The 11,512-nt window shown below is 40.5% G+C and overlaps 1 protein-coding gene across 2 annotated transcripts in view; it reads left to right on the top strand.

Annotated features, from left to right (window-relative positions):
* LOC112137939 (inactive dipeptidyl peptidase 10) overlaps window positions 1–11,512 on the top strand; it is an 86,023-nt gene that overhangs the window by 24,767 nt on the left and 49,744 nt on the right. For both annotated transcript variants that reach the window (XM_024260456.2, XM_024260455.2), the window contains exons 2-3: window positions 8,191–8,302; window positions 9,413–9,508. In XM_024260456.2, coding sequence (XP_024116224.1) covers window positions 8,191–8,302; window positions 9,413–9,508 — 208 coding nt within the window. The remainder of the gene's footprint in view (window positions 1–8,190; window positions 8,303–9,412; window positions 9,509–11,512) is intronic.

The following is an 11,512-nucleotide window of genomic DNA, read 5'->3' as shown; positions in this document are numbered from 1 at the left end:
AGCCTCTCTGGTCAGTGCCGGTACTGCAACGTTTTGTTACTTCCGGGTTGGCTTCACGTTCCGCCTGCGAGTGTTGGGGGTTGGTCTAAACAGACTGTAGAGATGAAAATATGCATACAATCAAAAGACACAGACGCGTGCGCGAGAGCCCCCACCCCGGACACCACAGATCTCCGGAGCGGGTGTGCTGGGCTGCAGGATTCTGGGAGGAAAAAAAGCAGGGCAGACGGGGCCCCCCAATGCAGTGGGGGCACACAGGAGCGGGGCATGGGGCTGCATTTGAACGAGAGAGAGGCAGAGGAGCGGTTCTTCTTGGAAGAAACATCAGGTAATATTTTTAGTTCATTAATTTACCGACTGAAACACGTGGGAGTGCGTGCGTGCACACAGACACACAACAAAACAGACAGACACGCACACGCGCGCACAAACAGATCAATGAAATGGGCCAACTGTGGAGTTGGGGGGCGGGGTCTGTGTCAACAGGGGCAGAGACCATCCCCTTTTAGCAGAAACACGGGGTGATGTCTTGGTTATTGACTTATTATCCATGATGGCAAAAAAAAGCAATAGCTCTAGCAGAAGCGCCTGTCGACCGTCACGGAAAAAATTCGCATCTGGTGTGACCTAGAGAGTGGAGTGGACTCTGCGCGTGCTCCGCTCTGTGCTGCTTCGCAGCGTTTCCGCGTCCAGTGTGACCCCGGCGTTAGACCTTCTGCAGGTAGGAGCTGCGGCATCAGATGCTGCCAGGCTGTATTTTTGGCCCTATTTTGGCCGTGTAGGTTTGGTATTCCTACTCTTATTCCTCCAGTTCACAACCCTCTGTATGACTAACGTGCAAAACACTTCTGTAGATCACAGGCGGTTTGCCTTTTGTGACCAGTGTTAGCCATCTTCCTAGGCTGCCAGCAAGGTATGAGTTTCATTCAACTTTGTTTTTCTTTTTTTATGTATATATATATATATATATATATATATTGTGTCTGCATTATTTGTAGGTGCTGCTGTGCTGTGTGTTGTTGCTGCGTTGCTGCTGCACTATTGTAGGGCCACTGTCCTAGGTGGTGCCTTTCATGGTAGTGCTGCTGATCCGTCTAAAGCCTCGCTGCTGAGTCTTGACTCTGCGGTGACTCGGTTGCCTACTGTCTGCCAGCAAGACTGGATCGATGTGAGGTGGTCAGTCTGTTTGGGTTATCCACTCCACAGACCTTCCTGACTCTTGGAATCCTCTACCTGCACCAAGCGCAGTAAATTCCTGCACCGATGGTGCCTTGCGGCGACATTTGAAACAATTTATCCGCTATGAGCCTGGGTCCGCACTACTTGATTTAAGAGCAGAAGCAATTCGGTGGGAACGTGATGGTCTGCCTTCAGGGCAGCAGTGTCAGTCTGCAGCTGCACTGGGATTTCAACATTCTGTGCAGGGACACGTTAAAGAGTCCCCAGCACCCTCCCAAAACCTGGAAATGAAGGAGTTAAGAGAGCTCCTGCAGCAGCAACAGGAGTAAATTAATAAGATTTCTGAAACCCTGACACAATTTTGTAACCAACCACAGACTTTGAGTAGTCCTTCCCAGCCCTTGATCTGTAGACGCTGCCAACAATATGATGATATGAGCATTATGCACGTGAGTGTGGTGGAGCTCGAGCACCTGGGCCCCCACAGTGCCAGTCTTATAAGGCTAAAAAAGTATGGCAAGTCGGGAAACTAGCACCCACTGAATTGCAGGGCCACAGCTCAGGTGGGGTTGGTTTGGGCTCAAATCCCACTCCCGGTGAAGGAGATGCCGCCAACCTAATCGCTGCTTGTCCTCGTTTTATTGTTGAAATGAGTGGAGTCAAAGTTCCATGTTTACTGGACATGTCAACGCTGACAGAAAGCTTCTTTCGCTAGCATTTTGAACCGTGGGGCCATGAACGTCTTCAAACATGTCGTTAAAGACTCCCTGGTAATGCCAAACCTAGCACCAGGAATTTTGGGCATGAATGTTCTCCGCAGGTGCCATGAGAAGTTGTTCGGGGAATATGGATCAGCATTGTTCAACGTGGACCTAGTTTCTCAGGCCCCAGAATCCATTCAGCAGGCACTCCAGTTTTGCCATTTTGCAACTGAAGCAGCCTCCACTGTGGTGTTGGAATGTCCCAAAGTGCGGGGACCACATGCCTGTTACATTCCGGGTGGTCACATGAAGTTGGTTGCCGTAACATGTCCACACCAGTTCTGTAACAGAACTGTTCTATTTGAACCATCAAACATAGGATTGCCAGCAGGTTTGATTGCGTTGTCTGCACTGGTTCAGGTAAGGCAAAGTACAGCATATGTACCAATTTTAAATGTGGGCACCATTGACGTTTGGCTAAACCCACGCACAGCCATGGGTTTGCTGTGTGATGTCAGTGTTGTGAGCCTGCCTGCAGGGGTTACTGAAGTGACAAGGCAGGTGGCCACCATTCTGTCACAGACCGCCTTTGATGTTGTGCTGGGCCAGATTGAGGCACTATCCCTGGAACCGCTACTTGCGGAGGATCAAGTAAAAGTTCGGGCCCTCCTCCGTAAACATGCAAATGTCTTTGCTGCCTATAATGGTTATCTTGGGTGTACCAGCCTCATCATTCATGACATTTCTTTGTGTGATGATGTCCCTGTTCGGCAAAGGCATAGGCGAATTCCACCTTCTGAGTATGAGGCTGTCAAGGAACACATCAATCAGCTGCTTGAATCCGAGGTGATTCGGGAGAGCAGTAGCCCTTACGCCCATTGTTTTAGCCCGAAAGAAGGATTGCAGCCTAAGGATGTGTGTGGACTGCAATCAATTAAACAGTAAGACACGTAGGGATGGGTTCCCCCTCCCTCGCATTGATGAATCACTGGATGTGTTTTATGGGGCGCATTGGTTTACAACACTAGATCTAGCAAGCGGGTACAATCAGGTGCCGGTAACAGAAGCAGACTGAGCTAAGACGGGCTTCTGTATGCCATTTGGGTTGTTTGAGTGGAACCAGTTGCCGTTTGGTCTTTGTAATGCTCCAGGTACCTTCCAGCGCTTAATGCAGAGGATTTTTGGGGATCAGCAGTGCCAGTCAGTCTGCTTGGGTTCTTCACTCCACAGACCTTGCTGACTCTTGGAATCCTCTACCTGCACCAAGCGCAGTAAATTCCTGCACGCTGGGGTGGAGCATCAAAACTGGTCCTCTGCTTCAGGGAGACCCTCCCGCAGGGTACCAAGTAAACTGAGTGTGACTCACCTGTGCAGCGTTTGGAACCTGTATTTTTAACTATAGTACTTTAAAAATTGTCCATTTAATAAAGATTTGTATTTTTCTACATTGTTTGTCTCAGTTTTCCTGGCTGGAGAGTCCTGCAATATTTTGGTTTTTAGTTTTCTGATGGCTTGGGGGAAACCATAATGTCAAATATATATTGTCAGATTTGTCGCGTTAATTACGCGTTAATTTGACATGTTCATGACGCCGACAATTTTTTTGACGCATTAGTCGCGGATTTTCTCATACCACACTTTTATTGTTAAGAAAGTTTATCTCAATACAATGTTACAAAATAAAGTATTTCTGATGAAAACTATTAATTTTGCCATTCTTGTTTTCATAATTAATGTAGAACTGCTAAATCCCACGAAGCACACATTTTTTCCTAAAAAAAGGCCACATATTAATTTGCGATTAATCGCAAGTTAACTATGGACAATGCGATTAATTGCAATTAAAAAATGTAACCGCCTGACAGCTCTAATATATATATATATATATATGTATTTAACCAGTGGCCACAACCAAGTGTCTGGAATAATTTACAGGAACATGTGTACAGAATATGGACTGGAAACCCCAAAGTCAATATGGGACTTGGGGCTGTAACCTCCAAACTGGAGGAGTGGCTAGAGCAGATCCTGGAAAGACCTCGGACATCTCAGTCCAGAAAAGTGCAGTTCTAGGAAGAACTAAGATACTGCAGGACCCTCAAGCTTCCAGATCTCTAGTAGAGGAGCCGAGCTTGGAGGAAAAGCACCCGCAGAGGGTAAGAGGGGGGTTTTATATAAAGTGTGTGTGTGTGTATATATATATATATATATATATATATATATATATATATATATATATATATATATCTCAAAGAATGCTTCGTAGTGCTGTGGATGATTGTGGGAAGGTTTTTCTGGTGCTCCTAAAATCTCCGGGGGTCGAGGAGGAAGATAAACACTTGTTTTTTATCGTCTTAAACCAGTTTTGCAGTTTTTGCATAAGTACTTTGGGTGGTTGCATCAAAGACACTAATAAATTACGCACTTGTTTGAAGCTCGGAGTGTCTTGTTTATGACCACAAAGGCCGCTACATCTTCCCCACTCCTTGCAGGGTTTATGTTCAGCTTTTCATTTAATCTTATCTTACAGAGGAGTCAAGCAATTCAAAATCTTCACCGATTTAACAGCAATAAAAGGAGTTACAAAATCACACTTGAAAGATTAGAACAACACTTCATATACACTTGCATGGGGAGAACAGAGAAGGCAATGAAACCTAATGACATAACTCTGAACAGCTGTGACCATCTCCAATTGTGTGCCTTTGAGGTCTTTTTTTCCCTCTGGTTCATCTATGCTGCATCTATTTGATGCATTTTTTATGTAATCTATGACATTATTTTCTTATTCATATAACAAATTTGAATGGAAAACAACAAAATCACATGCAATGTGCAGGACTCAGATTTGCTTGCTTTCCATTTGTGCACTGTAAATATATATTAAAACGAAAAAGGAGTTTCTACATTTGACCTGAACATCTGTGACAGCCGCAGACCAGAGATGATGGACGCCTTCAGATGATAAGAGATGTTGTGGACTGCTGTTCTCAGCCTGTAGGCATTATAAACAGAGTCCTCTCTTTGATGCATAAATCTATTATTTATTTCATGGCTTTATGTCTGCATTTGATGTTCAAGTGAGAGACGGGTGAATTACTGAGTGGTTCTGCTGAGTTTCCTTTTGGGATCTAATGAACAAAGAAACCAAATCTCAGGACACATTTTTCAGGGTTCTGTCTGCCTGATTTCCTGCCTTTGCCAGTGCTTTGGACTGTTAGTTTCACCAAAGTAAAGCTCCAGCCATGACTTTAATGGATTGTAGGAGTAAATAAAAAACACGTCATATTTCTGCTATTTTTAAAATAATGTTTGCAGTCTTTTAAAGTTAGTCTTAATCTTAGCCATGGTCTGTGACCTTTATTATTAACAATGCTTTTAACAGATACTAAATCTGGATTGTGATTCTTTATTTCTTAGGCCTGGATCTCCCAAATCTTTTACAATTGCTTCATACTTCATATTACTTACAATTAATTGACAGTCTAACCAGCAGAGGTGTGGACTCCAGTCATGAATTTGATGACTTCAGACTTGACTTAGACTTCGACAGCAGTAACTCGTGACATTACTCAGACTTTAAAATCAGTAACTCTCTACTTGACTTGGACTTAAGCCATCTGACTTGGAAAGGCTTACTAATTCCCCCAACATCAAAAGATTAAAAATTATGTAGACATCAAATGTGCTGTATGGTCCAAAAAATATAGTTAAGGTTCACTTAAATAATTCTGATTCTAAGGGAGCCATACCATGATTTTCTTAAGCCTTTCAAAGTGAACTATATTCATATTATGATCATTTATTACCTTTGGAACACCAAAAAAAAAAAAAATACTTATCAAATATTAATCTTTTCATTGGTTTTTCCCAACCTGGAAGTAAAACGACTCGATTCCTGAAGCTTCGCCTGCTGCTGCCTGTGACATCTGCCCATTTCATGACGAAGAAGCATGTCTGCATTTCTCCCACAAAAATAATCTAAACTTCTTCAAAGATTGATGCACATACAATATATCTGCCTTTTGTAGGCCTGGCCATCGGTTCCCTGCTTCGCAACACAAATACACTCTGCGTCTGCACGACTGTGTCTGACCAGGAGTGGGGGGTCTTGGAGGAGTCTCACGTCTAAAGTAAAGAACATCAGGTTGAGCTGGAATTTATTGAAGACGACACAACTAGAAGATATTCAGTATTCTGCATCTAAAATGAAAGTGTTTTTGCTGATCACTGCTAGCTCCGTGCAAAAATTAAGTGTTGTGTTAGATTGGGGGGAGCTGTCAGAGCAGATTCTTCCTGGAGGGGCGGTTCACATTGTGCTTACGTCAGCACGTTTCCACCCGCTCGTTTTTGTGGGAATGGGAGGGGCTGCTGCAAACAGTGCAGGTTTTTAGAGGAATACTCTTAAATGCATGAACGGATCAAAATACCGATTTGGAGTTTTTTATAGTGAGGAATGAACAGTAAAATGCATTTAATTTTTATATTAGTATGATTTACAGATTTTTGGCTGAGTTACACCATAAGGATAAATTAAACCATATATAGTTTTTTTTATTCATAAATCTCTCAAGCCATCACACTATACCTACTGCCATGTATGCCTCTCTGACGTGATCATATGTGACACAGAGTCCTTTATTTCTAACGGAAGTCATGTGAAGTCTTGTCAGAAGTTATGAATTGTTTTCTATTTAAAAGTATAAATATATTTTATGTATGTGAAGAAATTCTATTTATCTTATGAGTTATAATGAATAAAAATCTGTCTTTTTGTTTCTAAAGTGTGGCTCCTACTGGGTTATGGTCAATGACAAATTGACCTGACCCCCTACCAAATGTCCCCCTTGAAAACGAGATGTTGCATCTCAAGGGGCATTCCATAAGTAATTAAATAAATAAAATAAATAAAAATAAAATAAATGTCGCTTCTGTAGCAGCTCCTCCCATCCATAAATGTTTCCTTTCACCTGCTGATTTACATTATTTTAAACTAATCTGCACACTTAACAGTTTTGTCCACTAGTTTTCATCCTTCCTATGATTTAGGAATTTCATAGTGGGGCCAAACACACAGGCCATATACGTTCCTGTCCTTTAATAAAAAAAAATAAAATTTAATTAAATAAATAAAAAATTCTTTTGAAAGAAGTGAATGTCCAGTAGCATTACTGTCTTTGTCCTAACCTCAAACTATCTGCTCACCTTTGACAAATGAGTCTGAAGAACCTGTCCGAGTATTCTAACAAGGTCATTCTCCAGCAGACTATCTGATAACATTTGCTTGAGAATTTTCATTCCACAATAGTCTGAGTTGTTTAAGTTGGAGTTGGCTAATGGCCATAAACTTTGTGGAGTAAAGAGATGTGTATGAAGTGATATTTTTGCAGATCCTGGTCCCATTCATACAATAACTTACGTAATGTGTTCTAATGAATCTGATTTGAAACAACTGAAAATCTGGTTGTTGATGAAGGGTAGGCCTTCTGGATGAGTAAAGCTGCAGAGCAGAACTCTCGCATGTTTACATGGAAAGGCTTTGGGCCATTTGTCTTGCAGTCCTGCTCCCAATTAAAAGACTTTGAAAGTAAATAAGCCATAAATACACAGATGATTTCCTGCAGCTCGTGGCAATAAACACTGCTCCATCACTGGAGATAAAAGCAGCGTTATTTATATGAGCAGGAGCTTAAAATACACCCCTAAAAATAGAATAGATTGTTTTTTTGAGCTGCAGTAATATAGCAATGCTAATAAAAAAAAGACATTTAAGAAAATGAGAACACAGTCCTGTAGAGAGAAGGAATCTAGACTCGGAGAGGAAAGAATCGGACGCAGATGTTATAAATAAAAAACAGATCAAGCATTCAGTAAAATAATAAAAGTTAATCTGATCATAAAATGGTTTATAAAACTAGAAATGTGCTATTTTTTCAAACAAAAACATGACCTCCTCTTTAAACTTCATCCAACCAAGCTCTGCCTCGTCTCCCAAGACTGAAGAGTTCTGGGACGGCTGACTGCACCGTTATATTGTAGCTTTAGGAAACAGAACATTCAGGATCCACCTTCCATCCCAGAGACAATCATTGTCCATCCTGTGGGTCACTGCTTCTGTTCTGTTGTTTGTGTTCCCTGTAATCGTTCAGCGACTACAGACAAAGTCCCGAGATTAAAACCTTCAGAAATGACATTATGGTCATTTTTGCTTTTGAACTTTAAGGAAGATGACATTTTTCCTGTTTCATTATTGTTTTCTTATCTCCTCAAACTTTCTTATATTTCAACAAAATCTTTGTTTAATTTCTAGGATATTGGACCTGTTGGACCTGACAGAAACTGGAAAGGCATCGGAATCTCTTTGCTGGTTATTCTGGTGGTTCTGTCATTTATTGGACTTTCTATTGTTCTGCTGTCAAAAGGTGAAGTTCACTCAAACACACACCCACGAATCCCATTCGACCTCTCTTAACTCTGTGAAAAAAACCAAGACAGATAAACACTTCATCATCTCAAAGATTATTTTTTGATGATTATGGGTGAAGTGTATTTAGGATTTTGACAAAAGCGTAAAAAAGTCCTATGATGATAATCAATAAGGACTTTATTGTTAAAACAAGTATTAACTTTAAATATACAATAAGTACCAGATTATAGCAACTTTGAAAGAAAAATGTTATCATAATTTTAATTGGTAGAACTGTTAGACAATATATTGTCTTTTTTGTTTGCGAACCTATCTCACAACAGTCCCTCCAAACATGCAGTTGAAGTGTAATCCTTTGAAATGCACCTTTAGGGTGCAGATTGACTGTCATCATATTTTGGTCTCTCTTTGCTGCACTTACAACTCTGAAAGTTAAGTTGTTGACTCACCAGTTTGATTGAAATCTATTTAGTATGTCCTGACACTGGGTACAAACTCACAACATTTCTTTACAGTCTGTTTTCTCCTTTCAGAAAAGTGTCCTGACCGTATAACCAGTGTTTGTGATCCAGATCTGGAGATACATTCTTTAGATTCCAGATTCATTTGTTGTGGTGATCTTCCTGTTGTTGACTCTTTACCTAAAAAACTCGACATTTTTGGAAGTTTAACCTATATTCTTTATAACTTTTCTTTTTATCAGGAAGTCCCATAGAGAAAGTACCTTTTTTCAAGGGAGACTTCAAAGTTTATTTCTCAGTATTTTACCATACTTTTCTGTCTGTCGTGTGAATTGTATTCATCAGTCAACACAGTGAAGTCTGAGTGGGTGAGAAAGTTAAAGCCTCTAATTCTGAGAGAATCCTCCAGATTTTTATAGTAAAATGTGTCGGGTATGAAGTGGTAAATTTGTTATCAAATAAATTGCTGCTGAACTACCATCTTCAACATCGCAAATACCTCTTTCTTTCTGGTACATCTTTTTTAAACTGTTCTATTTCTATTTCCTTTTGCTTTGTGAAGTGCTTTTAGTCAAGACAGCTGGCTTCTTACTTCACCGCTGTCCCAGTAATTACAATACAGTATCTTTGTGTATTTCCTACAGACACTGGAAGTAAAACATCTGGTTCACCTTTAACTCTGGATGACCTCTTCCAAAGAAGTTTCCAAATACATGATCCTGATGCAAAGTGGATCAGTGGTGAGCTGTGCTAGCAAAACACAAATCTGAAACTCCAAAGCAGCTCATCCTGTTGGGCAGAACTTGTGGATTCTTATGGGAGTATTTTTAGGTCATAATTCGAAGTATTATGCATTTTTCAATTTGTAATTCAATATTCGATTCAGGTTTGCAGAATGATAATTCATTTTGTAATTTACAATTCAATACGAACATTTACAATTCAATAATAGAGTTTTAAAAAATAAAATATTGAATAAAAACAAAATCAATTGCATTGTAAATTGTCATGGGTTTTCGATGTCATAATTCAAATAATTTTGCAAGCCTGAATTGAATATTGAATTGCAAATTGAAAAAGGAATTTTCAAATTGCATGATGAATTTGCAAATTGAATTGTCAATTGAAAAATGCATAATACTTAGAATTATGACCTAAAAATACTTCCATAGTTTCTGATTAATGCTGGTGTCACCTCGAAGAAAATGCTTTTTTGGTTGGTAATGGTATTTACCAAAATCCAGATTTCCATGTTATAAAAAGGTGACAGAGGAAACCAAACCAGAAGATCTTCTGCTTTAAGAAAAGCAGCAGAACTCATGGCTGATTATGTCATTAATCTAAAACTGTTTATTGTACTGTACAAAGTATGATAAGCACACATATTTTTAAAGATGACATTAATGGGCCTATTACATTCCATTTCATAGAAACTTCAATTTTCATAACTTGGGGTGGGATCCCTCATTTCAGGAAATAAATCTGTCCATATTTGTCACAGGTAATCAGTTTTAATACAGTGAGGCATGTTCTCACATTTAGAAATCATGAAGGGGTCTGAAATTTTCTTCTTGGGTGAGAAATAATCTAAAAAAAATGGAAATCACAACGTATGATTTTATTTGTTTTTATAAATTATTTGTATGCTACTTCTGCAAATAAGCATTTTAACAACCTGTCAGCTTTCTCACGTTAGTCCGCCTTTAAATAGTCCACCTCCACTTATTTTCCTAAATTAGAAGCACCTGTTTGGGGTGGTTAGCTGCATGAAGACACCTGTCCACCACATTCAACCCGTTAGACTCACACTAACAGACCAGGACCAAAGAGCTGTCCAAGGACACCAGAGTTAAAATTGTGGACCTCCACACAGCTGGACAAGGGCTATGGGGCAAAATGGAAGAAGCTAAACATGACTGTCAATCTCCCTCAGACTGGAGCACCAAGCAAGAACTCACCTGGTGGGGCCTGAATGATCCTAAGAAAGGTGAGGACTCACCCCAGAACTACACAGGAGGAACTGGTCAATGACCTGAAAAGAGCTGGAACCCCCGTTTCCATGGTTACTTTTGGTAATACACTGAGATGTCACGGTTTGATGTCATGGCACAGAAGATTCTCCTGCTTAAACCAGCACTTGTCCAGACCCGTCTTCAGTTTACCAATGACCATTTGGATGATCCAGAGGATCATGGGAGACAGTCATGTGATCAAATGAGACCAAAATAGAACTTTTTAGTGTTAATTCCACTCACCATTCCCAAGAACACCATCCCTACTGTGAAGCATGGGGGTGGTTGTATCATGCTATGGGGGTGTTTTTCTGCATACGAAATAGGACGACTTCACTGCATTAAGGAGAGGATGAGCAGGGCCACCATGTATTATGAGATTTTGGTGAACAACCTGCTTCCCTCAGTCAGAGCATTGAAGATGGTCATGGCTGGATCTTCCAACATGACAATGACCCAAGACACACAGCAGAACCAAGGAGTGGATACGTAACAAGTACATCAAGGTTCTGGAGTGGTCTAGTCAGTCTCCAGACCTCAATCCAATAGAAAATCTTTGGAGGTGTTTCTCAGTGATAGCCCAGAAACCTGATTGGTCTAGAGAAGATCTGTGTGGAGGAGTGGGCCAAAATCCCTCCTGCAGTGCAAACCTGGTGAAACACTACAGGAAACGTTTGATCTGTAGAATCACAAACACAGGCTACAGTACCAAATATTAACATTGGTTTTCTC

This window comes from Oryzias melastigma, linkage group LG21, assembly GCF_002922805.2.
Source record: "Oryzias melastigma strain HK-1 linkage group LG21, ASM292280v2, whole genome shotgun sequence".
Lineage (NCBI taxonomy): Eukaryota > Metazoa > Chordata > Actinopteri > Beloniformes > Adrianichthyidae > Oryzias > Oryzias melastigma.
Note: the sequence above shows the minus strand (reverse complement) of the source record. Positions and strands in the feature narration are given on the sequence as shown.